The 27,961-nt window shown below is 31.8% G+C and overlaps 1 protein-coding gene across 1 annotated transcript; it reads right to left on the reverse strand.

The window, feature by feature from the left end:
* LOC129917210 (NFX1-type zinc finger-containing protein 1) lies at nucleotides 1-27,914 on the reverse strand. Its single transcript, XM_055997609.1, has 11 exons — nucleotides 27,659-27,914; nucleotides 27,044-27,585; nucleotides 26,923-26,989; nucleotides 14,416-14,795; nucleotides 6,686-6,853; nucleotides 6,087-6,623; nucleotides 5,882-6,029; nucleotides 5,463-5,821; nucleotides 5,254-5,400; nucleotides 4,888-5,187; nucleotides 1-233 (listed from the first exon to the last, which is right to left on the reverse strand). Exons 1-11 carry the CDS (start codon nucleotides 27,780-27,782, stop codon nucleotides 210-212), a joined length of 2,796 nt encoding a protein of 931 aa, XP_055853584.1. The 5' UTR covers nucleotides 27,783-27,914; the 3' UTR covers nucleotides 1-209.
* Nucleotides 27,915-27,961: the final 47 nt, after the last annotated feature.

Below are 27,961 nucleotides of genomic sequence, written 5' to 3' on the forward strand. Positions count from 1 at the left end.
TAATAATTATCTGTTGTTTTATATCTCAAATAGATTCGATAACCAAAATATGTAACCGTTAGGCAATCAGTTGACTGTGACACATGTTGTTGTATTTATTTTAGCTTTGACTTGTGTTAGAAAAAAAAATATTAGATTACGTTAGATATCGGGTGTTTGACTGTTTTCGGATGAAAGTTTAAATGTACAATCGTTGAGCTAAGACGTTTCTATGCCAGAGGTGATTCAAAAATCTGAAAAAAAGTAGAAACAAAAATTAATTTAATTGTATGTTATAAATTCAATTTAAAATTTATAACAGTGATAAAACATGATTGTGCACTAAAAAAGTCAAATAGTAGCGCTTACGATTTTTTTCTACCCTAAAATCTTAACTATAAACAATTTATTAACAGCAAAAATGACAAACTTGATATGAATCACAAATTCTTCACAAGAATTGTTAAAATTACTCATACAAATTACTAAATTTTCTATCAACAGATTTTATCATTTACCTAACAAAACAATTGATATTTTTTCTGTAATGGAAAATTTTACTTCAAATCCTTTAACTGAAGTTATTTTGTCAATCGAAAAAAAGTTAGATAGAGAAAAATATAGAGATAGCTACATATCGAGCCTTTTCGGCCAAATTTATCGTAAGCGTCACATAAAATTATGAATTATGGACAGCAAATATGTAATTGTATTTTTCCAATACTAAAAACGAATAAATTATAACTTTTTGTCTTAATCTTATCAAAAATTGCTCAAGAAAACACTCATATCAATATCGTCTTACTTAAGTGAAAAAGGTAATACAAATTTTTCTGTGGACTAAATTATAGTAAGCGCCTATCGCGGAAAGGGTTCGATATACGAGCATAAATATTTCTCTATTGCCTCAAAATTCTTTCCGAGCTAAAAATAAAGTTTAGTTTCTATAAAGGAAAAAAAATTGATTTTTTACATTTTTTTAATCTCACTGAGCACCTTCATTGGTTGCAAGTTTAGCATTTTTCTATAAACTTGTTTATTACGATAATTTATTTCCGATTTGAGTTTTGTCCAAAACTGCACCAATGTATGCAGTTTTTTTTCTGTTCACTATATAACCGTGTGAAAAGTGTTTATGGATTCCTATTCCCACCTCCTTTTAATAGTAACTTGCGTAAAATTTAGTTATTAATAAAATATACTCGTAAAATGTAACTATAAATTGAAAAATTTGTTTTAATAAAATGGCATAGAACTAGGCCTTCTCTTCTTACATAAAGGTTTAGTCTGTGTGTTGGTTAATGCATTTTGTATATGTTTTATTTGTAAAATATGCTTTTCACGATTTCTAAAGTGAAAATATTTTTTAATGAATCTTGAGAAGAACACTCTATAAAGAGTGTCAAAACATGCACTAATTTCGTACATTCCACAGCTTCGTTTTTGAACCAAACGTAAGTTTATTCACCCACATTAAACGATTTGAGGTATTATGGTCTCTTATCTTTTGAGCCAGTTTCTGGGACATATGTATTTATCAAATAGCTGTTCGACACGGTCTTTGGCTCTTAAAACAGAACTAAAGACTTCTGTGCTTATTTGAAAGACCTCTGAGACTTTCTCACAATTTTTAATAGCTCGTTTAAACCCATTGATGCCTCAATTACTTTATTCTAATATTTCTTACCCGATTGTATTTTATTTATTACTAGCTGACCCGGCGGACTTCGTTCCGCCATTTCTTGTATTTATTTCCAATTTTCGACTTTGTAATGAACAAAAAAAAGGGGATTAAAACTTTAAAAGTTTGTAAAATGAGTCTAAAAATATTCACTTTTAAACTTTTAGCAAAAAGTAGCCTAAGTAAAATGCTCACTACATGCACTACAATGCTGCACCACACAAAATTTCACAATGCAAATTTATTAACTCTTTCAAACGTTTTTTCCATAAATATTTCAATACGGCTTGTTACGGCACTTTAAAAAATCAGCGTTTTGCAAATACACCCTATTATGTATATCTCAAACTGAGATTACGGTACTTCCCACACTGGTCACCACCACTGGTGGCTGGTCATGATCAACCGATCTCCACAGGTGTTTTTAGGTATTTCTCAAGTTTTTAATTTAACATTATGTAGCTTGTAGTTGATGTACGGCTATGTGCGATATGTGCGATCAAATGAAAGGTAATATCATCAAGATGCTCAATAAAGTTAAATACAATTTTTATGTGCTCTCAATCAAAAGATGTGACGTGTTGAAAAATAGAACTTTATTTTACCGTTATTCAAGATTGCGTTTACATTTTGATACAAATATACAATTATAGTCTTGCTTATTATCTATCTACACAGTAAATTTCATTCATTTATATGTTGAAGAAAAAAAGATAAAAATAAAAAACAGTTAAAAACGGCCAAAAAAATTGGAACAAAAAAACTTGTTTTTCCCGTTATTCGGTCAAAAATCATTTTAAAAATTCAATTATTTGCACATGCATGTGCATATTGTGCATAATTAAAACCCATATGTCCTATTAATTTAAAATTTTTCGCAGTTTTTTAAAAATTCCTTGTTTTTTTCAAAAATTCATATTTAAAAGTACAGGGTCTATGAAAAAAATCCGTATAAGACGCCTATTTTTTTTTAGTATCTTTCTAATGGTGTAATTCAAATTTCTGTACAAAATTTTGCCTATCTGTAATTAATCTTTTGTCGAAGGTATATCACATGTTTTGACTGCAAAAAACTATCAATTTAAAAAAATCAGATCTCTAAAACTTACCGTTTAGAAAATAGCCTCTTTTTTTAATGTACTGTTACCCCTATTTACCCTATAAAATCATCAATTTTTTTTTGTTATAAACTTTCTACTCTTTTAAGAAAATCAGACAACCGTTTTGGCCGGTTAGCGAACGTACACAAAACCAAACTTTAATTTACTATATATAAGAATATCACATCAGCCACCCATACAGTAGGCCCCAGTGTGCACCAGTGTATGAAGTTAGCAAAATAGTGAACTGACCAATATCATTAACATTACCATCATTAATGGCATCACGAAGTTGAAAGTAGGTACTCCTCAGAATTGAACTTCTTTTGATCAAAAAAAATAGAATTTAATCGTTCTTTTTTTGCATACATACCTAAATACATATCCACAGCATGACACAACAAATTCTGATTAAATTCATGTTTGCGAACTATTAACATGTACGCAAATGTTGTCAAAATCAGGCCTTAAACGATAATAATTATTTTGAAAGCCTGTCTAATAAATTTGTTTACAAATTAAGCTTAGTTTTTTTTTTTTTTTAAGTGAGAGTGTTTTTTTACTCGTACAAATTGACAGCTATGTAAAGATGCGAGAAAAGGTATTATTTTTTTTGTATACAAACCATCTACACATTAATACCTTTTAAACAAAAAAAAAATTACCAAAATCGGACCAGCCAAACGCGAGTTTATCGGCCACACACACTAAATGAACTCATTTTTATATATAAGATTATTGTAGCGTAGTTCAATTTATAATATTACATGTTTTTTATGTTTGTCAACTTCAGCGCTGGACCCACAAAAATGCACTCAAACCATGTCATGTCACTGTTTCCATAGTTAGAGCACTCCCGTCTAAATCAGCCTCCAGCTTTTTTTACACGATATGGAACGGTGTTTAAGACTTTAAAACATTTTTTAAATAAACTTGGAGCCACCATGAACCATGGTTTCCTACAGTTTGTAGATTTATCAAAGCGTATTAAATAAGAAGTTCAGTACTCCGCGTTGATTTTTCATACTCTTATCTTAAATTGCATCAGCAGGGTGCAAAGTTCAGTTCAAAATAATTTTTGGTCAATCTTTTTGAATAATAAATAATCTGGAATCCATTTTCTAAAAGCAATTATTTATCATGACACCTCACTGAACTCATATCCCTTCTCAAGGACGTGTGAGAAGAAAGGTAAAGGGATAGAAAACAGCAAAAGTTAGTAGATAATTAGGCAAGCGGCCTTATTTTTGAATGAATTTCACAATGTTTCTGAGTGACTTGAACAAGCTACAATAGGTCTGTTTAATGAAAAAAATCTAGGACAGAACAGATCGGAGCAGCACAAGAAGGAACAAAAAAGTTCTCGTATTTAACAAGATTTTCAAAATAAATGATTTACTAGCACTTTTAATATTCCTGTAATTTAATTCTTGTTATTAATCCAATTGTTACGAAATTCACTTTTTAAAATCTTATTTTTTCTTATTTGTTTGTTTGTTGAGTTTTATTTAGCAACTTGTGCCATTTGAAAATTGACACTTTTCACTCACTTGCTCTACCCCAAAAGTAGGAGCAGAAAAACTTGAACTTTTCTGTGCTGAAATGACAGATTTTAGAACAAGTTAGGGCTAGTTTTTTTTTTCATGAAACACAAAAACTTGTACTTTTCGGACCTTTTCTGTTCTTTTCTGTGGGGATAAGAATCATTAGACAGACCTAATTTCAAACTAGACTAGACATGGGCATTTTTAAAGGAAATGATCTGTGACTTCATCCACTTCTTAATCCTGACACCGTCAGCATATAGTCAGATTTGCTGTTCCTCATTCTGCTAATGTGGATCCATAAAATATTCATATTATGACTAAGGTATGCAAAAACATCCTAATTTTTTTATGAAATGTTTCTACCAATTTTACAGTTTTAATTAAAAGCTACCTGCAATTTATCGATATTTTGTAAAGAAAAAATTAAGTCGAGGGGGGTAAATATGTAATATATTCAATACATAGCATGTTATGATAGTTTGTTTATTAATGCAAGGGTATGCGAGATCTTGTCCATCTCATTAATAACGATATTCAATCACCGAAATCAAAAATTTTAAATAAAACTACTTAAACTTACCCCATCATTCGATGTATATGGCAATTTGTCTCCAATAGCATCGAGTACATTAAGTTTCTCTCTAATTTTATCCCATGTACCGCTACACTCAGCCAATAGATCCATATTACCAACAATATAAAGTCCCATCTTGGCCCTGGACAAAGCTACACAAATTCTATTTTGTTCTTTGAGGTATCCAATTTGATTGTTCCAATTGCTTCTAACCAGCGAAAGTAGTACAATATTAGCTTCTCTACCTTGGAAATTGTCTACAGTTGAAATATGTATACCCTGAAGGTGTGGACAATTTCGATAGATCTGCAAGTAGAAAAATAAAAAAAAAATTCACTGGTTTAAGAGAAAAAGTAAATTTCCCTCTCTCACATGACTATACAATCGATCCTTTTGTTTGAGGTATGTAGTCAGCAATACAATATCATTGTGGGTGTATTTATGTTTGAGCAAATACGTAGCAACATCACACATCCAAACTTTTTCAAAATCATTGAATTTACTCATTTCAAGATTATTCTGAAATACAAATACATTTTCATTAAGAATTACATTCTAACTTTTGGACCCTAACTAATTACCGTAGCGTTCTCTTTATGTTGATGAGTAACAAAAAACAAGTTGCTCTTAATTCCTCGAATGTTGTTATAACTTTTTACAGTTATGCCATCTTGTAAATCTTTGTAGATTAATGGTCGAATAAGATCGGCAATTTCTGGACGCATTCGAAATTGTGTATCCAACACCACAGTGTTGATATTATTGTTGACCATTCTTTCAAAGAGCGAGATATTCATTTTGTACTCTCGACTTGACTTATAGACACTCGTGTGTGGTCGCAATTGATAATGATCGCCAACGAGGATCACTTGTTGAGTGTACTTGGTTATCGATGATAAAATGTGAGATTCAAGAACTTCAGCAGCTTCTTCGAAAATCACTAAAAAAAATAGAAACAAATTTAGTTTTAAATAAAATAACTTCAACGAAGATTCTTTACCAATTGAATCCTTTAAAAATTGTAACATTAAGTTATGTTTGGCAGCACAAGTTGTGGTCATGGCTATGATACGTTTATCCTTGACAGCCAAATAGGTCGATATCATCTTGAGGTTTTCAAGCTTCCTTGAAACTGTGTTCAAATCTTCCTAAAATTCTTATATTATTAATTTCCTCTCTTACATGGTTTAACTTTCATATCTTACCTGAGCAGCAATAATTTTCTGATATTCCTCTTCAGTGCCATCAAAATCAACTTGAAGTTTTTGAAGGATTGAAAATTTATCACTGTATTCCATTTTAGTGGCATAATACAGACGTTTGCATCTTTGATCACCTTTAATTGTATTAAAGATTTCTTTCACGCCATATTTGTTAAGTGCTTCATTCTTCGATTGATTGCCTAATCTAACAACACTATCAGTATGAGAGAGCATCTTGAGTATAAACTTATCTAATGCATCATTTGTATATGCAACAATTATAATTGGCAAAGTGGTATTTGCCAAGAGTGTTACTGCAATTCTTGTTGATATTTCAGTTTTTCCAGTTCCTGGAGGTCCTTGAATGAGTGAAAATTCATTACTTAGAGCCGATTGAAATGCAGCCAATTGAGTATCGGTTAGGTCGGATTTAATCGAGCTAGGGTAGGTTTCTAAAAGCAAAGGATTAAATGAACTTCTTTGATAAGTGTATTTTGGAGGAATGTCAGTGGAAAGATAACGTGGCATTTTTTGTTGATTCTGGAAGAAAAAAACACATTGAATTATGAGATTCATAATTGGGTTGGAAGATTATAGCTTACCTCTGTATAAACAATGTAATTTGTCATTGGAAAATTGTCTTCGTTGTATGTGTTTAAGACGTTAAATGCATGACGATATGGTTCAAAGAATACAGGACATGCCATCATTTGGAGTGTTACACCAATAATTCTACCCACATTACGTTGGTTGATTATTTCAATGTTTATCTGAAAATTTAAAATTATAACAATAGGGTTTCAGTTATGTATATATTAGGGCGTTCTTTATTTAGGTTTTTTTTTCGAGAATCAAGTTCGTAAGTGGAAAAACTGTTTCTAAATAATAAAAAAAATCCTCTATTTTTTTCAGATTTTTATTTCGACACTAGATGGCGCCCCAAGAGGGTTAAAGTTTTTTATCATTTGAAATATGTATGTGTTGACTTATGAGGCCATTTTTTTAGATATAGACTTCAATCAAATTTTTTAATGAGGTTCTTGTCTACATTAAAAAACGTTTTCAAAAAGGTATAAACCATTTTTCTAGGACCAGGGATTTAGTCAGGGCATGCATGGTTTTTTAGGTTTATTAAAGCAAGCACGTTTTATTAAAACAAGCGTATGAAATAGCATGAAAAATAAAATACAACCCAAAAAACACATGCATGTCCTGACTAAACCCCGTCCTAGAAAAATGATTCAAAAATAACGAACGCCCTAGTATTATGTAGGCCAAGTGTTTTTTTTATAACTATTGGGGATGTTTGACTGTATTTCATGGGTAATTCTGTTGTTTTTTAAATAACTAATATCCTATAATAAAGTACTACTATCGTTGTCGAAAAATTAGACAGCCATATACTATTTATTATGACCTGTATGTTCAGTACTAATTTTGATGACTTTCTTACGATGTGCTTGTATGAACGAATGGCACCAGTCCAACATTAAAATCGGCAACGCGTTTAATAAATTTGTTTTATATGGGTTTTCTCCTTACATAGCACTGTCCTTTTATCCTTTACCTTGATTCGTTCATAGCTTAATTTGTTTACCTTTAAAAAAAATCAAGAATTTAAACGTAATCATTCTGTTAGACATACGTTGCCTGTATAAAATTCTGAGTTTTTTCTTTATATTGTATGCATTATTCTTGCTTTTATTTCATTATAACGTCTATGTTTTTTAAAAAATAATAAAGAAATAGTAAGAATAATAAATAATTATATTTCAACCTAGACCACATCATAAAAACTCTTGTTTCCATTAAGACCAATTATAAATAAGGATTATATTAATGCTTTTCGCTCCACACACCAGAAACATTTTTTTCCTGTTTGTCTAAACTATCGAGCTGGTCTGCATGTAAAAAACGATCATGAGTCAAAACATTAATAACGGATAATTTTCAACAAGAATGAAAATGATAAGAAAAAGAAGTGGAAACTCATTTCTCTAACGGATCAAAAACAAACAAAAAGAAGCTTTACGGTAACAACTAACAACAGACATTGATAAATAAATAAGACAACATCTTATGATCGTATTTTTTTTTTCACAGATGCCCTTAAATCTACCACTTACATTTACATTGAGCCTTTAGTTATCAGACCTCACAAAAGAACTAAATGCATCCAAATACCTACACATAACCATTGCTCTTTTTTAACACAAAGGATCTTTTACAAAAATAAATAAAAATCTTCCTGATGAAAGATTGGTATGCCATATAAAATAAGACGTAAACACAAACCACAATTGAATAACACTTTTTAATAATATTAAGTATTTTTTTTATTAGCAAACCGAAAGCCTTTTTCAGCTGTTTTTGCTTAAATAAGTATTCCCTAGAAATTAAAGTTTACTATTTAAGTCTAAATGAATAAATATGTATGTAATCATTATCTGACCATTAAAAAAATATAAAATAATAAAAAAAACTGTTTTTTTTTTTAATAATTACACTGTGCAAGTTTTTTCAAAAAATTTTTTGAGACAAGTGCGCTGTTGACTGTTCCCCCCTATTTCGGACCTGAGAAATCGATTGGCATCATTAGTTTTTCGATTTATCGGTACGACTTTTCTTTTTTCTGCTAAAACGTTATTTACTAACAGCATAAAGACAAATAAACAATTTTATGCAATTTAGCAAGTTTTTGTTGAAAAAATTCAAGAAATTTGGATTTTAGTGGAGTAACTAAAGCAAATTACAGATCCAATTTTGATAATTTCTGTTCTTAAACGTCGGTAATAAAAAAACTTTAAAATGTATGTGTTAAAAAATGCCGATGTTGTCGTTTTGTTTTTTAAACTAATAATAAATTCATTGTTAAGTAAACATTTTTAGTATCATTTTAAGTAACCATATGACCAATAGTATTATCACATTGCATTGTTGCTGACACGATGGGAAATGATTTCTTACCAGTTCCCACTGAGTGTTCCTTTTAAGTATAATTATGTATTTTTTTTGTATTCTATCACCCATTTTTACCTTTCCTACCATATCATATTTCCACCCAACTCCTACTTCTGCGTGAGACCAGACGAAATAAGATCATTTAATAAAAGTTCAATGTTTAGTCTCACGCGCTGAGTGTTCATTATGCTGACTTGTCATTTTTGGCAAAGTACCTTTAAATGATCGGCATAATGGGCACTCGCTGTCCAACCACTTTCAAGTGAACATCAAATAAAAATTGTAATCAAAACAAAATAAAAGAAAACAGTGTTGTGAAGTGAGTCGTTATTAAGAAGACTAAAAAAGAAAAAAAAAAAAGGAAAAGAAGTTCCTTTCAATTACTAACAATTCAATATAAAAAATAATTAAAATGGTGGCTACAATTGAAGAACTTACCAATCAGCAAGAAGCTGTAGGAAAAGAAATCTGTACACTTGCTCGCAATTACGGAAAGGATGGTCCAGGAAGGAAAACCCTGGATTATTTAAATGCGCGGTGGACAAGATTAAATGAATTATGGGAAGTATTCGACAATGTTGATAGCGAGATAAGAGACAATTATCCGCAGGTAACTGAACACGAATACTTCACTAAAGGTTTTTACGATGGGGTAAAAAAAATTCATGATCAAATGAAAGATGACATCATCAAGCGGTTTGCAGTAGCGGAAGAAGAAAAATCTGATGGGGCTATAGAGGAGACCGCAGCAGTCCATCCTCAGCCGGAGCAGCTAAAAGAAGCCCTCTTAGGACCAGCAGCCGTTAAGCCCCCAGCAGGGCATTCAGAGGGAGTTACCGCAGCAATTTCCAAATTTAACATACCACCAGGGCTGACAATAAAGCCCACTTTAATAGATGACACCAGTGTAAAGGTCAACAGGATGACTACGGATAGCAAATTCCGATTACTCTGCAAAATATTTCAAGGAGGTCTTAATAAGTGCCCATTGAAATTGCGGGAAACTTTACCGCAAGAATTTAACCAAAAAACAAAACCCTAATGACCAATTGGGATGAAATAACAACAACATATAGACGACTTGGAGGCGATGCAGCTGTAGAAGATATACAGCTTTACTTTGAGCTCCAGGATGAATTAGATTTGAGGATCACCTGGCTACCAACTAATACATTGCCAGCTGAAACAGTTCAAATGAATCAAGGACGAGCAACAACAATCAAGCTTCCAAAAATTGAGATACCCAAATTCGATGGAAGCTATCTTAATTGGCCGCAGTTCTTCGATCTATACAAACAAATGGTGCACAACCAACCAATTGCACCGGCTCAAAAATTATACTTTTTAAAGACAAATCTTACTGGAGATGCCCAAAACCTCATTCAACATTTCCATGCCACTGATGACAATTATGAATTGGCTTGGAACACTCTAGTTGACAGGTTCAACAACAAGCGGTTGCTGTTATCCGCTCAGTTAAGCCGATTGTTCCAATCAAATACCATCGTAGACACTGTCAGAAGTCTCAAGAGGCTGCATGATACAACAAAGGAAGTCATTCAAGCCATCAACAATCTCGGCTATGACACCAGTGGATGGGACCCATTAGTTGTACATCTATTGCTGGAAAAAATGGACAAAGACACCCGAATGCTTTTCGAGGAATCCCTACAAGCACCAAGAATAACACCAACTCTAACCCAATTACTGGAATTTGTCGAATGCAGGTTCCAAGCCCTGGAGACGGTGAAATCAGATGAAAGGAAGAAAGCGGTAACCACCGCATCTGAAAATAGGGAAGTTTCAAATTGTCCATATTGTAAAACTAATAATCATAAGATCTTTAATTGTAAAAAATTTATTAATCTTTCAGTTGAGGATCGCAATCAGCAGGTGCGGAAGCTTCAACTTTGCACCAACTGTTTGCAAGGACATCGTTTCCCATCGTGTCAACAGCAACGTAGATGCAAGGTTTGCAACGGGAAACACAACACTCTACTACACTATCCAAATAAAAAAGATGTCAACGTAAAAAACCCAGCATCCGGTAAGTGTGATAATATTATTGGTCGGGTGGGTGAGTTTCCTTCAGGGTCCCATAATAACAATTCTCTAGGGGTCGTATTAAAGGGTCGCGAGGTATATCTCGCCACGGCGATTGTGAACGTCGTGAGTTCAAAAGGAACGCGTATTCCTTGTCGTGCTATGTTAGACTCGGGATCTCAATTACATTTTATTACAACATCCCTAGCCCAGCAGTTAGGGAGCATAAAGCGAAGAAAGGACATTCCGATTAGCGGAATTGGAGGCAGGGAAAGTCAGGCCAATTTCGTAATAAATGTTCATTTAGAATCCAGAACTTCATCATATAAAAGAACTATTGAGACCAGTATAATGCCAAAAATAAGTGATTATATGGCAACTGCATCTCTGGATAGGCAAACTTTGCAATTGCCCTCCAATATTCTTCTTGCTGACCCTAACACAATTAGTTCCAACCGCATAGACTTGTTAATTGGAGCAGAGTTATTCTTTGAGCTTCTTTTGCCGGGAGAATTTAAAATCTCAAACAATCTTCCTCTATTGCGGAATACTAGATTAGGATGGGTTTTAGCAGGAAGCGCTGTAGATTCTTCCCAAAATTCTCATTGTCATTCAGTGTCAAAACCTAGTCTGAGAACACTAGATAAAATGGTCCGATCACTGTGGGAAAGTGAAAATTTTGAAGTTGAATCGAAGGTCTACAGCGAAGAAGAATTTAAATGTGAAAAACATTTTAATGATAACGTGGAAACAACACGCCAGGGTCAGTACATAGTACGACTTCCTTTTAAGAAAGACCCAAACCAAACATTAGGAGGTTCAAAAGAAATTGCAAAGAAGCGTTTTTATTCATTAGAAAGAAAACTAGAAAAAAATGCAGACCTCAAAGAAAGTTACACAAACTTCATGGAGGAATATGAGCGTCTAGGTCATATGACTGCAATTCAAGAGCTTGACATACCAAAGTCAAATTATTTTCTTCCACACCATTGTGTAATTAAACCCGAGAGCTCATCAACAAAGCTCAGGGTGGTTTTCGATGCTTCTGCAAAGACGACATCTGGGTATTCACTTAATGACACCCTCATGGTTGGTCCAACAGTCCAATCAGATTTATTTTCAGTTATAGCCAATTTCAGATTACATAAATATGTATTCACTGGCGATATTAGCAAAATGTATCGTCAAATACTCATTCATCCAAAGGATAGAGCATATCAGCACATTTTATGGAGGCCAGATCCTAAGAGCACATTAAGAACATACCAGCTCAACACAGTTACGTATGGAATGGCGTCTGCCTCTTATTTATCTACAAGATGTTTGGTCAAATTAGCAGATGATTTTCAACATATATATCCTAATGCATCAAAAATTATTACAAAAAATATCTATGTGGATGACTGCCTAACAGGAGCAGATTCTCTTGAGGAAGCCAAGTTGCTTCTCAATGAAACAATAAAATTATTAAGTCAAGGAAATTTTAATTTAACCAAATTTTGTTCAAATGATCCACGCATTCTAGAAAATATTCCAATGCAAGATCGAGAAAGAATGTTAACAATCTATCAGTCGGAGGTCATTAAAACCCTTGGTTTGGTTTGGGACCCAATTGAAGACACATTCAATTGGGTCCCAAACCAAACCAAGGGTTTTAATGACCTCCTTTAAGATCATTTAATAAAAGTTCAATGTTTAGTCTCACGCGCTGAGTGTTCATTATGCTGACTTGTCATTTTTGGCAAAGTACCTTTAAATGATCGGCATAATGGGCACTCGCTGTCCAACCACTTTCAAGTGAACATCAAATAAAAATTGTAATCAATAATAATAAAAAAAGGTGTTTGTATTTTCAAGGTTCTAAAGTTTAAAGAACATTTGTCGCCACAAATCATCATCATCAAAACTTTTTTTTTGAATTTCATAAATAAAATGATATATAACGATTGTTTTAGATTATTGATAGAAAAAAATTATATGGGAGTGAAGGATAAGATTAAATCGTTAAGGCGGTAGAAGCAACGTTTGAGCAGAATAAATAGCAATATAAACAAGAAAAATGACTTTAAACCGGGCAAAATGCTTAAAATAATAAAAAAAAATTTCCGAAAAAAATTTTGTTCGAAGTCGTACAAATCGAAAAACTAATGATGCCAATCAATTTCTAAGGTCCAAAATAGGGGGAAACAGTCAACAGCGCACATGTCAAAGATTTCGACTTGCACAGTGTTATTGAAGCTTCTCAAAACAACGAATGTTACATCCTACCATCTTTTTGATTCTGTGTAGCGTTTCACAACATAATCATTAAATATAAGAAAACACAGTTAAAAGTAGCACATAAGGGTAAAAATATGATTTCTAGTGGTGCAAAAAAATTATTGTTATATTTATAAGGCAAATATGACAGACTTGACATCATTTTCTTATCTGTAAGATATTATTGAGTATTCTTAAAGCAAACACATTATCAATTGAAGATTTTGAATGCAGTTTCGTTCTATGTACATTTTATTCATTGTAGAATAAGACTATGGCACTGGTTAAAAAAACAAACATTGAATTTACCACAAAATATCGAAAAAAAATAATCAAAAATGCTTAAAATCTCCTAATAAAAATCTCGAAATAACAAAAATTTTGAAAAAAAACTCGAATTCAATTAAATGCTCCCCATATTAGCTTGCTACGAACTTGGCAGGGGTATATCTGCTTAAAACGTTGCATGAGTTAAAAATGATTTGAAGGCAAGGAACTTGAATTTTTTATGATTTGATGCCAAAGGACTGTCGGGTTCCCGTTTTCAAACCCTTTTTAAGACTGAGAGAAAAAGTATACCAAAGCAGAATATCGTTAGCATGCATTTTGGATGGTTGAAACACAATCTCTTCTTTATAGACGGTCCTAGCGAAGAAATCCGTCGCGTCGGAGCGAAAATTCTCCGATTTCATACGAAAAATGCTTCGAGGTTTCCTACAGAAAAAAAAAGTCCGATTCGGATGAAATCAGACAAAATCCGCTCTGACGGATTACCCCGCTTGGGCCGAGATACTGAATTGTAGATCTGCATTCTGCAATCATATTTAATCTATTTAGGAATAGCTAAAGTACCGACTTCGGTGTAAAATATGAGACTATTTATTTCAATTACTTCCTAAATTTTTCACCAATTCTATGAATTTTGTATGTTTTTCAGTCACATCAGAATCCAATTTTTATCTTTTCCATTCACATCATCAGAACACAATTTTTTAGTTCAAAGTGGGCTGGCAGTATGATGGATTAGTTTTTGTGTACATGTGTATTTCAAATAATAAAATCTACTTACATATCCCTGATTCATAGTTTCCGCATCCGAATTCGATACCACAGCCAGTATAAGATTATCAAAATTTTCAGTTGTAGAAAAACACAACAATGACCCACAAATAAGATACTTTAGTTCCTCAGTTTGTTTTGAAAAAGTTACATCATCACATTGGTCCTTGGCATGAGCAAAGACATCAACAAGAAGCATATCAGACTTGGGAACTGATAAGTTCTCATTCGTAACAATTTTAACATTTTCAAACATTTTAACATCTTGTACTTCATCGGGTCTTTGAAGACCTCTCATTGAAAGAACAGCAGTTCTTAGAGGAGCAATGAAATCTTCACGTAGTAAGTTCTTCTGTATGCTAAGGTATTCCTCGACCGAAGCATATTTACCTGGAATTGAGCCAAAAAGAATAAGATAAACATAGAATATAAAAATCTAGTCAATGTGTGCAATAAAGAGTTTATTTTTTGTGCAATAAATACAATTGATTCACTAAATGCAATAGGCTACATTAGTCAAGAAAGTTTCTTTAATTCTTTAATAGTCAAAATTTAAACGTTTCACAGAGATTGAGCAAAATAAAATAATATCGATCTAAAATGAGCTTTCGAACCGGTAAATAATACTATACTATTCGATAAATTAAACAGATATTGTATAAAGTATGCTGAACTTAGCTGGTTTAAATCTTTTTTAACAAACCGAACTCAGTGTAAAAAAATCAATGAAAGTGTCTCTAAATATGTGTGTCTGTCGATGTTGGTCTCCCACAAGGAGCAATACTCAGTGTACCACTACCTCAATTGTATAAAAAAGTCGCACTTAGTAATAGTGATAAAGCATTGAAAAATCAAACTCTTTGCGGACGATGGTTTAATTTACATTTGGGGTTACGATTTAGAAGACTGTCTCGTTAATCTCGATATAAGCGCCCTTGCTTCATGGCTTTAGATGAACAGGCTGATCTTTTAAATACAGAAAAAAAGCAAAAGTTTTGATTCTGAACAATAGACTCGCGCAGAATGAAACTAGAATTTCGGTTGATAATGTAGAGCTAGAATACGTGAATAACATAAAATATCTCAGTGTTTTTAAAGGCAATAAGCTAACTTTTAAAGACTATTTGTGTAAAAAAATATCAAAGAAAATTGGAGTTATCCACAAAGTTACGACAAAACAATGTTTTAATAATTGTATTAATTTGTTTCGCTTATTATTAAATCCCAGATTATTTCCTTAAAAAAAAGTTTTCTTTTTCATAAAAAAGACTACTGAAAGTAGTTTTAAAAAAATTAACAAACTGAGTGAAAAAAAAACAAGTTTTTAACACAAAATTAATTTAAATGAATTAAAAACTTTTCTGAGCTTCATCTATTTGTTCTTTTCTTAACCACAATAGCTAAGAAAATGTTTTGAATTTATTTAAATTAATTCTTCATTTAAAAATTATTTTTAATAATAAGCGAACAAAATGAATACTCATTTACAATAATGCACAAAACATTTTCAACTCAAAGTGATATTAAAGAAATTGTTAAGTTTCGTTAGCATTTTAATCAATACTATAACAAATGTTCATACATTTCGAAAGCTCATAATTTTACGAAAATAAAACTACATTATTTTCAAAATAATAATAAATATAAAATAAACTATGCTGAATTTTATCCAGTAACCTCGAATTTGCATCTGACAAAACAATTGCAACTTTCATTTAAACTACAAATAAATTTAAATAAATTAAAAAATAATCAAATTTTGCGTTTGACGATCTTGCATCCATTTTTTTTTTTTTTTTTTGTTTAAAATCGAGCGAGAGCAGTAAACAATCCATGCCACTTTGCTGCAATTGCAGTAGATCTACTGCACTTATTCCAAAAAATAAATCTACTGCCACTTAATTCAATCTACTGCACTTTTTCAAACCAAATTCCAAACTTATTAAGGAGATTATGTAGAAAATCTCCTCTTAACTCAAAACCAGCTCAAGCGATATAAACTAGAACTCAAAGCAGTATTGTAAGAATTATTTTTGTTCAAAATATAGCTTTAAATATCAAAGAATGACGCTGCTCAACAGTGCTTTTTTTTGCCCAAAAGAAAGTCTGAGTTTGTGAAGCAAAAAATGTAAAGGCAATACAAATGCTTATGCTTGGTTTAAGGGGTTATATCTAGTTGTAAGTTCAAAAAAACCCTCTTTTTTGTGGATTTTTTGTGAAGAGGAATTTAATTATATAAACATAAAGAATACATATCCATATAGCAAATTTAATGTATTAAAATAATTCGCTGTGGATTTAAAACAATATTGGGTTCCGTTATTTTTGTAGTAGATCTCCTAGACGACCTCCAAAAAAAGGTGTCTCGCGGTGAGCAAAATTTCTCCGAAACGGCTGGAATAATCGGCTTGAAATTTTTACACAATTTTCTTAGATACTTTTGTCAGGTGATGAACGAGGGAAAAAGGTTTTTGACAATAATTCGATTTTTTAAGCCACTTTAAAGTGTAAATTTTCGTGAAAAACAACGATTTTTTTCTTAGGGAAGCCGCCATTTTGTCAAAAATCAAAATTTTGACTATTCCTTCGTTCATTACCTGCATTGGTCTATCCTGAAAATGAATCTTTTGGTTTTTTTAATTTTAAGTGACTTGGATCAGAGATATCTTGCTCACCGCCAGACACCTTTTTTTTGGGAGGTCGTCTAGGAGATCTACTACAAAAATAACGGAACCCAATATTTTTTTAAATCCACAGCGAATTATTTTAATACATTAAATTTGCTATATGGATATGTATTCTTTATGTTTATATAATTAAATTCCTCTTCACAAAAAATCCACAAAAAAGAAGGTTTTTTTGAACTTACAACTAGATATAACCCCTTAAATTCAGTTCATAGTTTTGTTGTACTTGTAATATGAAAGGCAAGTTCTACTTTATGAAACGGGTATCGTTATGTTCAGTGGAGGTAGGCTGTAATTTCAATGTGTTTTGCTTGAAATAAAAATCTACTGCGAAATTTTGTAATTTACTGCATTTTTCTTTTTTGTTTTTGGATCTTGTGCGCAAACTTTTTTTGGAAGTGAAAAGAAATGGCTAAAACGGGCTATACTTTCTCCCTCCACCTCTATATCTCAAGAATGATGGTTTTTTGCAAACCTTACCGTTTTTTCTAATTTCGTATTGAAACTATGGGTTTTTAGGAAATCGATAAGTGCAAAAATCAGCAACGACTATTCGACTAGTAACCGTTCTAGGACTTAGTGGTAGTTGTAACTATTGAACTTGTATCTTGTTTTTTTTTTCACTTCAGATTTTTTGATGTAGTCAGCTTTGAGCAAGCTGTATACTACTCAGAGGGTTCATCATTAGTGCATGTGTTAGTAGTTAGTAGGACAAAAACAATTAAATACTATCCACATGCACAATATACAATTAATATTAGCTAAAAAAGATTTACTAACATATTTACAATTTAAAAATCTAATTAAGGCCCAATTTATTCACTCTCAATTATATTTAAAGACCCCATTAACAATAAAAAAATCTGTGAAATCACATACAAATTTTAAAATTTCCCTTTTTTAATGGAGACTTTAAATTTAATGGAGTGTGAATAAATTGGGCCTAAAACATTAAGGGCCAATTTATTGAGCTTCCATTAAATATTGAAATTTATCGTTTTAGTTAATGGCGTTTTTAAACTATTGACGACTTTAAGAATACATCGTTAAAAATTCATTTAATTCACTCTTCTTTAGTTAAAGCCTTTACTTTTAATGGAAACTTTAAATTTAAAACTCTGTTAAAAATATCCTAGGGAATTTTTATTTTTTTTTTATTCAAACTGTCAAAAACTACGATTTTGTGAAATTGAATTTGAAGATTTTAATTATAAACAATATGAAAAAACATAAAAACTACGGCGCGTAATTATTTTGTAGCCGAAAACGCAAAACGAAATCCCAAGACGAGAGGCACGATATACAAAAGTGGTCTGAAATGTTTTGAGTTGATTATAAAATGCAGCATCTCAACCCTGATTGGTTTTACTCAATTAGTTAATGATGCCAAACTTCAAAAAAATCCTTAAAAGAGACAGAATTAAACGAATTTGGTTTTTAATTTTAAAATTCCCTTTTTTAATGGAGATTTAAGTTTAATGGAGAGTCAATAAATTGGGCCTAACTGACAATCACGTCTGTGGAGCACTGGTTCGAAATAAAGTTTTTAATTTCATCTTGCTCATATTAAAGTCAATATCGTTTAAATTATAAAGTTTGCTCATTCGGTTAAGAGGCTCGTTTATACCATAGTTTGTTCTATGAAAGTCAATATGTAAGAGTTCAAATCTTCGTAGGTGGTGAGATCCTCTCGGATAGTTAAAGCCAAGGCAACCTAATAAGTCAGGAGCGTCAAGTTGTCCAATAATTAATTGATGGATGAATATATCGTTATTAACACGCCTTTGTTGCAAAGTTTGCATGTTTAAAAGTTAGATCCGCTGATTGTAAGGTGGTAAGTTGTAGAGATCTGTCCAAGGTAGACCCTTGAGAGCAAAGCGTATGAAATTATGTTAAATTGATTCTATACGATTCTTATGAACCTCATAAAAAGGACTCCATACTTGGGAAGCGTACTCGAGGTGGGGTCGAACGTAGCAGTTGTATAAAGAAAGTGTGACAAATGGATCGTCAAACTCCTTTGCTCAGCGTTTTACAAATCCAAGCATTGAGCTCGCTTTGTTTACTATGAAATTAATGTGTTCGGTAAATTCTAAGTTTGAATTGAATTGGACACCCAAGTCCTTAAAACATAATACTCGACAGAGCTTGTGTTGCGATATACAATAATCGAAGGCATTCGGGACTCGTTTTCGAGAGAAAGTAATTGTTTGGCATTTGACTGGGTTGAGAGAGAGAGACCGTTTTTCCCACACCAAAAACTAAAACTGTCAAAGTCAGCTTGTAGAAGGATCCGGTCATGGTTGTTTTTTTATTGTCTTAAAAATCTTCATATCATCGGCAAATATGAGAATTTCACTTGAATTTATTCATGAAGTTACATCATTTATAGCAAGTATAAAAAGAAATGGACCCAGGTGGCTTCCCTGGGGTACACCTGAGCGAGCAATAAAGGCGTCAGAAAGACAGTTCCTGAATTTAACTTGATAGGATCTTTTCTCAAAGTATGATTCTATCCAGGCTATAAAAAAGGCGGTATAAAATTATTGAAATAATGGACTTATGCGGAAGTATTTTAAAATCTATTTTGCTGCAACTTTGTGGGATGGGAAATGTCATTGTGTTGGGTCTTTCAGCACGACAATGACACAAGTAACTAATGTCGTTTTCTTTCACTCTATTAAGGAGTACTCTCAATTTTTACTCCTTTTTCTAGAGTGAAAGAACATAATTAGAGTAATTTATTTTTTTGTAATTGTGTGTGTGAAAAGGCAAAATGGATAATTTCCTTGAAAAAAATAGTGATAACAGCCCTAGGGAAAAATTTTATGAATTGAAAACAAAATTAATATTAATAACATGAAGCATAAAAAGCCTTCGTTGATAAGTCTGCTTCTACACGAAGACGCAAGGCGCAGAAATTATCTTCAAATTTCCTTTTGATTTTTCGCTTCGGTGCGTCGCGCGCTTCTACACGTCGTATTCTGTGTATCTTGTGCGTCTACGTCTTCGTGTAGAAGCAGATTATGTATTTTAATTCCAAAAAAAAAACACCAAAATATACAAAAAAAAAAAAACAACTCCAGTGGGGTTTATGTGCAACGAAAACTTTTGAATAAATGAAAAACGTTACGTTGCGTGTATAGCAAATAATACACAACCGACGAAGCAGACTCCACGACCGACGAAATAAAATAAAGCAGAACAGCAAAAAATAAATTGCACGACTGGGGTCGCACGTACTTGCTCTTATGGTTACTCTAATGTTAAAGTTTTTTATTGAACAAAATTAGGGAAAATTTGATATTTTCACGCAATTTCGTTAGTGGTACAAAAAAAATAAAATCCGTTTTTATAAATAACTAGCTAACCCCACCCGCTTCGCTGAGTGCATTTGAATCATTTATTTTCAAAACATGATAAGTCCACTTTTTTTCAAAATTCGTTTTTTTTGACTAAATTGTTACTCTAGGGATAACCACGTCTATCTTCAAAATAATGTAGTATCTACTCCATCTATATCCGATCTTACAGCTAAGCGAAATATTTTTTTAGTATCAAAAACAGGATAAGTCCCGGACTTATCATCTTTTGAAAATAAACAACAGCTTTTTATGTGTAAATGCTATATTAAGCTACTGGCTGAAAATCTTAAGTTTAAAGCTTCTTTAAAGTTAAAGAAGCACTCCGAACATTATACATTATTTTTTAATCTCAAATACTATTTTGTGATAGACTGGAGATGAAAGCAAAATTGTGTACCCATTTTAAAAGTAATTTCACATCCGTATATTTTCAAAGTATGATAAGTCTAAAAGCTTTTTTTTTTTTTTAATCTTTTGAACTATCGCTCCAAAAATTAAAAACGAAACGGTATTTTGTACCTAGGCAAAAGTTCTACAAAATATATTTTTTATAAATTTTGCTACACACATCAAAAGAAAATAGAACGTTTTTTTCTTTCCTGCAAAATTTTAAATCATGGACTTATTATGTTTTGAAAATAATGATTCATTTATAAAAAAAATTTAACCTGTGTGAAAATATGTTAACAATTGCGCTCATGGGCAGTCTTGCCCCAGTCATATCATATCTGATGTACTGGGGTCGAATTACAGCATACGATTACGATCATTCGTTAACGTTTTTACTATTTAAGAAAAAGTTAAAAATTTTATTTTTTCACTGTTAAAAATACAACTGACATGACACATGAACAATTTGATGAAAAATCACAAAATTTACCATAATTCTTCGGCGCCTCAACTGAGCTTGGTAAAACTTACAGACGTGTTCGATTATACTAAAAGGCACGTATTTTATATTGCAAGTGTTGCCAATTTTACTTTTTTTCATACAACGTAGTACAAAAATGGTCTTGCCCTAGGGCCGCCAGATAAAATAATATTAATGTCGGGACAACAGGTTTTAAAAGTCGGGACAAATCGGGACACCAAACAAACTTATTTCCTACATTTTTTCGGATGGTAAAAATTCCCTGTTTTGACAGTTTTCTAATTTTGAATGCGGACTTAAAATATAATGGAGTGTGAATAAATTAAGGCTAACAGCTTTTTATCTAAAGCTGGAAGTTTTTCATTTTGGAAATTCTAAGCTTTTGGCATTTACCAGATTTCAATTGTCTGAACTCTAACGAAAGTTATAGTGCTTACAAACATCAAGACGCCACAAAATATCTCAAAAACATGTTTGTAAATTTGGGCCGGTAGTTTTACTATTCATTTATACACGTGTAATAATAAAAGTGGTAATATATTTTCACCAAAAGGGAAACAACACGTAGCAAATGTTTTTAGGAAGAAAATGTCACATCAGCTAAATGTTTTCGAGAGAGAACAAAAATCATTTTCATCAATTTCAAGGGTAAAGCCATTATGAATGTGTTATATCTGAGGTTTCAAAAACTTACTTTTCATTGACATTTCAACATTGTATTTCTGTTTTAACGGTTTAAAAAAAAGATCAAAATGTTTGATGAATATGATTGTTCGAAATCAATTGAAATTGCTGCACATCAATAGTGATTCATTACGCAGTCACATTTTTTTCTTGCCGAACGATTTCAAACAAAGACAGATTAAAAAACAGAATGTCGGGACAATATCGGGACATTTTGTTAATCGGGACGTCTGGCAGACCCCATAGGCGGTCTTGAACCCCATTTCCACTATACTTTTTTATTTAAACACGAACATTGTTCCAATATTTTTTGTAAAAATAAGACCGAGGATCAGAATGTGTGTATTGCAAATGTGGATTAAATGACGACGCTTTTGCTGATCCTGAGTAATGTTATCTTAACAATGATGCCAAAGTCAGGATTTAAACGATAATAATTAATAATTATTTTGAAGCCTGTCTTAATTAATTTATTAACAAATTAAGCTAAGTTAGAATTTTAAGAAATCGAGAGTGTTTCTTCACTCGTACAAATTAACAGCAATGTAAAGATGGAAGAAAAGGTATTATTTTTTTTGATACAAACCATCTACATATTAATACCTTTCAAACAAAAAAAAAATTACCAAAATCGGACCAGCCAAACTCGAGTTTATCGGCCACACACACTTAACGAACTCATTTTTATATATAAGATAAAATACCGTTTTAAATGATCTTTTACAAAAAAACAAAGTATGCCATTTTATTTCTAGTATAAAAAGGAATTTTTAGAAAAAAATTTTCGAAAATCGTTAGAGCCGTTTTTTAAAAAAATAATTTTTTATATATAAAAATTTTCTAACATTTAAAAAAAAAAAAGTTGGTATGCAATTTTGAATAAATAATTAATTTACACATAAAAACAAAATTTCAAATTTTTTCAACAACTCGTTTCCAAAAAATTGATTTTTCAAAAAAAAATTTTGAAATATTTTTTAAAAATCCAAAAATGTGGTTTTTGAAAAATTTTAAATTTTTTGAAATAATGATTGATTAAACGTTTCTGTATTACAAATTTGGTCGAAATCTGTTATGTCGTTTATGAGAAATTCATAAATCAAAAAAACCGTTCTATGGCAGGTACCGTTAATAACGGTACAAAAAATATTTTTTTTATTGTCAAAGAAGGCTCTTATCTGTAACAGTAAGCAGAAAAATTTTAATCAAAATCGTTAGAGCCGTTTTTGAAATAAATCAACTTTTCTGTTTCCGTTATATGACAGGTACCGTTAGTTTTGGTCCTAAAAAAAAAACTTCAATTTCTCCTCTAGGGAATCACTCAAAACTGTTAACTACCAAGTTTAAAGAAAATCGCTTCAGTAGTTTAGGATGTAGCTCGAGGTTCTTACAGACAGACAGACGGACAGACAGACAGACAGACGGACAGACAGACAGACAGACAGACAGAATTACCGGACCCACTTTTCTTTTTCCATCATCGTAATGTCATGTAAAATTGTTATCTCGAGTTCGATTTTTTTTACGAATCCTAAACTTGCCCTATAGTACCTATATCGCAAGTAAAAAGAACAAGATCAAAGAGAAACGTCAAAAAGTCACACATTTTTTTACCGGAGACTCACGGTAGAAAATCTTCCTTCCCTTTTTTTTCGAACTTTATTTCTCCTTTGCTCTTATGTGCGTCTCGCGCTTTGCGTTTTCGTGTAGAAGGGGATTTAGTTTTACTATTGGTATATTTTTTATTATGCTTCTGATCGTTTTTTTCAGCCTAATTGACACACACCCTTAGTTTGATTTTACAATTGAAGCGTTTGGATGAAGAAGGGGGTAAGTGACATTTTTTCGATTTTCGGTTTTTTTTTTGAAAAATGAGGATGCCTTGCGAAAACTTAAATTTCCGTCTAATCTACGTCACGCTACGATTAGTATTTTCTTATTTAGCGCTTCTATTTTTGGTATAAAAGGTTACTAACAACTAAAAATCGTATAATATGAGTGGAAGAATGGGGTAACAGCACTTAACTCCTTTTTGTGTGAAATAATAAAACCAAGACTTTTTCGTCCGAGAAAAAAATCGCATAATATTAGTGGAAGAATGGGGTAACAGCATTTAACTCCTTTTTGGGTGAAATAAAAAAACCAAGACTTTTTTGTCCGAGAAAAAAAGATAAAGCAGCTTTCTGTTGAGAAAATAAAAAAATTTAAAGGAACAAATGATGTTCATACCAAGGGATCACCATTGGGTTTATCAAAAAGCTTTATCGGAACCATGCGAACAGAAAACAACTATTCAAAATAAAAAGAAAAAAAAAATGAATTTTGTTACTTAACCCCTTTGTATTCTTAAAAATTCAAAATACTTATAAGCTTTTTGTGCAAGAAAGAGTTAACTACTCTTTTCCTTAAAAATTTTGTTTTTTTAAATATACCGAGCTACTGTTTTGAAATAAAATTAACATTGTTTAAAAGCTATTATTTTTCTTGTTTTATTAGTTTATTCAATTTTATTAAGATTGGAATACGAAAAAAGTTCTCAACAAAAAACTTTAACGGCCAATTTCTTCACATAAGTCCTAAGTCAGCTTAACCGGTCTAGCTAGACCAGGTCCTAGCACTAGTACTCAGTCCTAAGGAAAAGTTAGGACCTGAGCATTTCTTCACATTTATAGGACCTGATATAAGTTCACAACGCGGTCCTAAGAATTAATACGTATAAAACTGGTCTAAATGTCATTCTGACAATATTTTGATGCTTGAATGAATTAATTTTGATATTTAAGGGAAGTTTGCAAAATAAATATAGACAAAAAGTAAAAAAAATAATAAAAAAATTATTGAACAATAAAAAAAAATGTGGTGAAACTTTACAAGAAGTCAACAGGCAAAGAAATTCGATTTGCTTATCAAAAAATGTCACAGTCAAGAATTAATTCATGAGTGCTGAATTGTATGATCTGGCCAATGTAGGAAATGCTGAGATACAGGATACCAAAACCGACGAAGGTGTAATTAAATACTCGAGGCATAAACGGATCCCTAACCTTAATGCAACAGTTTCGGACAGACATTTGTAACTTCATATGTATGTAACAAATATATGTTAACGAAAAGAATAATTAAAAAAAAATGCAGTCCAGTTATGGTCTTTTTTTTTTACTAATATCCGACTTTTAGAAAGATCGGAGAAAGTCCCTATACTTTTTTTGGACTTGTACCTACATCAAGTAGGTAAATTGTAAATTAAAAAAAAAATCATAAATCAACAAAAACGCACTTTTCAAGAGAAACAACAAGAAATTAAAAAAATCTGTCAGATATCTTTTAAAAAGACTGAAAAGACTGAAATCCATTGCTTTTATTTAAGTACTAACCGCTAGACTACCGATTTTTAGGTCCTAACTTATACCGAGTCCTAACTAATACTCGGTACCAATTTGACAGTTCTAAGGCTTAGTACTTTTGTGAAGAAATCACTTGGTACCAATTTGAGTACCAACGAATGGTATAATAACCAGGTACTACCTAATTTTGAGGACCTAGCTAGGACCCAGTCCTACTAGTACTCGGTCCTAAATTGACAGTTCTAGGGCTTAGTACTTGAGTGAAGAAATGAGTTGATACCGATTTGAGTACTAACTTTAGGACTAGGACCGGTGCTAACGCTAGGACTTTGTGAAGAAATTGGCCTTAAGTCCTTATATCTCGAAATTTTGCAAATGTCACTTAAAGCTGAAACACAATCACGCTTCAGGGCGTCGCTTCGTTGCGTTACGTTGAGAAATCCTCAAAGCGCGCTTCTGTCACTTTGACTTTGAACAGCTGATTGCAACATAAAATCTGCTGTCAAATAAAAAAAACACAGTCACTCACAAAATTATTGGGCCAAGTCTTTATCTTGATTTAATTGTGGAAAAATGAAAAAGGATATTAATGTGTTTAAAAAATTCATAGAAATTTGTTTATTCTTTAATCCTATAGTTATAAAAACAAAACCAATCAAAATATATTGTTTTTAACAATAAAACTCAGTCTAAAACATCATTAAATTTTTTTTTTTTAATACGTAAATTGTTTTTATTTAAAATATCTCGATGTCGTTTTTTTGTGCAAAATCTATATAGAGAAATTAAAAAACACACATAGTTTTGCAATAATTTATTTTTTTTTTTATTCACATTTGGCGCAATAATAATGTGGGTGACTGTAACTATGTCTGTTAAATGTCAGAAAGCGAGCAAAAGTTCAGTCTGGTTGAACTTTTGCTCGCTTTCTTACGTTTCCTTACGTTTGTCAAAAAAAGCGTACGTAAGAAAAGCGTCATTGTGTGAGGATACACAGATTTCCTATAGTTGAACTTTTCGCAGTTGTCAAAATCGACGGCAAAGCGTGATTGTGTTTCAGCTTTTATCCCCTTCTTCATCCAAACGCTTCAATTGTAAAATAAAAATATCCCATCAACGCAGAAAAAAATGGGATTTTTTTGTTATAAAGCACAGGATTTTTTTTTATTGATGAAGAACACTGGCGGAAAATTTTTTTCATTCGGTTTTCAATTTCATTTTCAAAGAAAAAAGAAAAAAAAAAAAGAAAAGAAAAACTTTTCGCATTTTTCAATTTTCAAACAAAATTTTAAAATGTCAAACTTCCAATTCATAAGTGTTTGTGCAAATCGGTGTAAATCTGACTAAAAATGTGGAGTAAATCCGGGGTACTCCGTAGTACTAAAATTACTCCGGAGTAATTTTATTTTTTACACTTTTGTGGCGTCAAAGAACACAAAACCTTCAAAAGTGCAAAAATAAGTACTAAAAGGGTACTCTCATTGGAGTGAAAGAAGACGACATAAATAAAACTTAACAAATAAACAAACAAAAAAAAAAATAGGAGGAGGAGGTTTCTTGACTTACCATTGACAATGTTTGGTTTAAGAAGAGTAACCTTTTCCGTATGCAAATCTTCCAAAGTTGGAAATATCTGAAATAGAAAACTAGTTTAGTAACCTACAAACACAGAGATTCCTATACTTACATCTGAATCTTCTGCTTTCCTCTTCTCAATCGGTTCCTTAAATCTCTTTTGCAACTCAAAAATCTTTTCCTTAAAATCAGCAACTTTATCAATTTGCTTAACCGAAGCCAACACTGCCACAATGTGGTCAATGAGTTTCTTCAGTTTGTCATTTTGCAAACCAAACTCAAAAGCTCTCTCAAAGATCAATATCAAATCCCCAGTCACATCGATAATATCAATTTTACTCTCAATCCACATCTTCGAATGAGACGGGCCAAATAGTTTCTTGGTCAAATTGCTAATATTTCGATTGAGACATTCGTCTTCCACAAACACATGCATACAATCGGATATGAAATCAGGCAATTGGCGATTCAGACGCGCCAGATTGCCAAAGATCTTGACAATTAGAATAATCGAATCGATCTTTGTGTTGACATTGAAACTGCGTAGAAACTCGGTTGTGCCAACTTCGAGGAATGCTTCGAGAAAATCCATTTCGGCCATGAGTTTGAGTTTTTTAAATGACAACGAGGATACATTGGAACTAGAAAAATCATCTAAATTTTTTTTTTGGTTTGGTTGGAATGAATTTTTTTTAGTTGGAAATAGATTTATGATATTTTTTCTTACACATGGGTTCATAATTTGTGGCAGCTTCAATATATTCAACCGGTGGTTTGTCGTCTTTCTTTTTAATGCTTTTGACAATTTCATCTTCATCTTTGTTAAACCAATCTTCTTCGGAATCAGACATTGTTTTTTTTTTTTTTGTATATATTTAAATTAAATTAATAAATAAAATATTCTTAAACATAAAACATTAATTTTAGTAGAAAATAAACTGTTAACAAGAGATGGAAAATTTTTGCACAACCGGTACCACTACAAAAGGACCAGTATATATAGCGATGCGGTAGATTTTTTGACATACAA

The sequence above is a fragment of the Episyrphus balteatus genome, chromosome 3 (assembly GCF_945859705.1).
Source record: "Episyrphus balteatus chromosome 3, idEpiBalt1.1, whole genome shotgun sequence".
In the NCBI taxonomy this organism is placed as follows: domain Eukaryota; kingdom Metazoa; phylum Arthropoda; class Insecta; order Diptera; family Syrphidae; genus Episyrphus; species Episyrphus balteatus.

Coding starts and splice junctions, on each gene's coding strand:
- LOC129917210 (XM_055997609.1), bottom strand. CDS start 27,782: ATGTCTGATTCCGAAGAAGATTGGTTTAACAAAGATGAAGATGAAATT. Junction 26,990..27,043: donor GGAAAGCAGAAGATTCAGAT/GTAAGTATAGGA, acceptor TTTCTATTTCAG/ATATTTCCAACTTTGGAAGA. Junction 6,624..6,685: donor ATTACATTGTTTATACAGAG/GTAAGCTATAAT, acceptor TTTTTCTTCCAG/AATCAACAAAAAATGCCACG.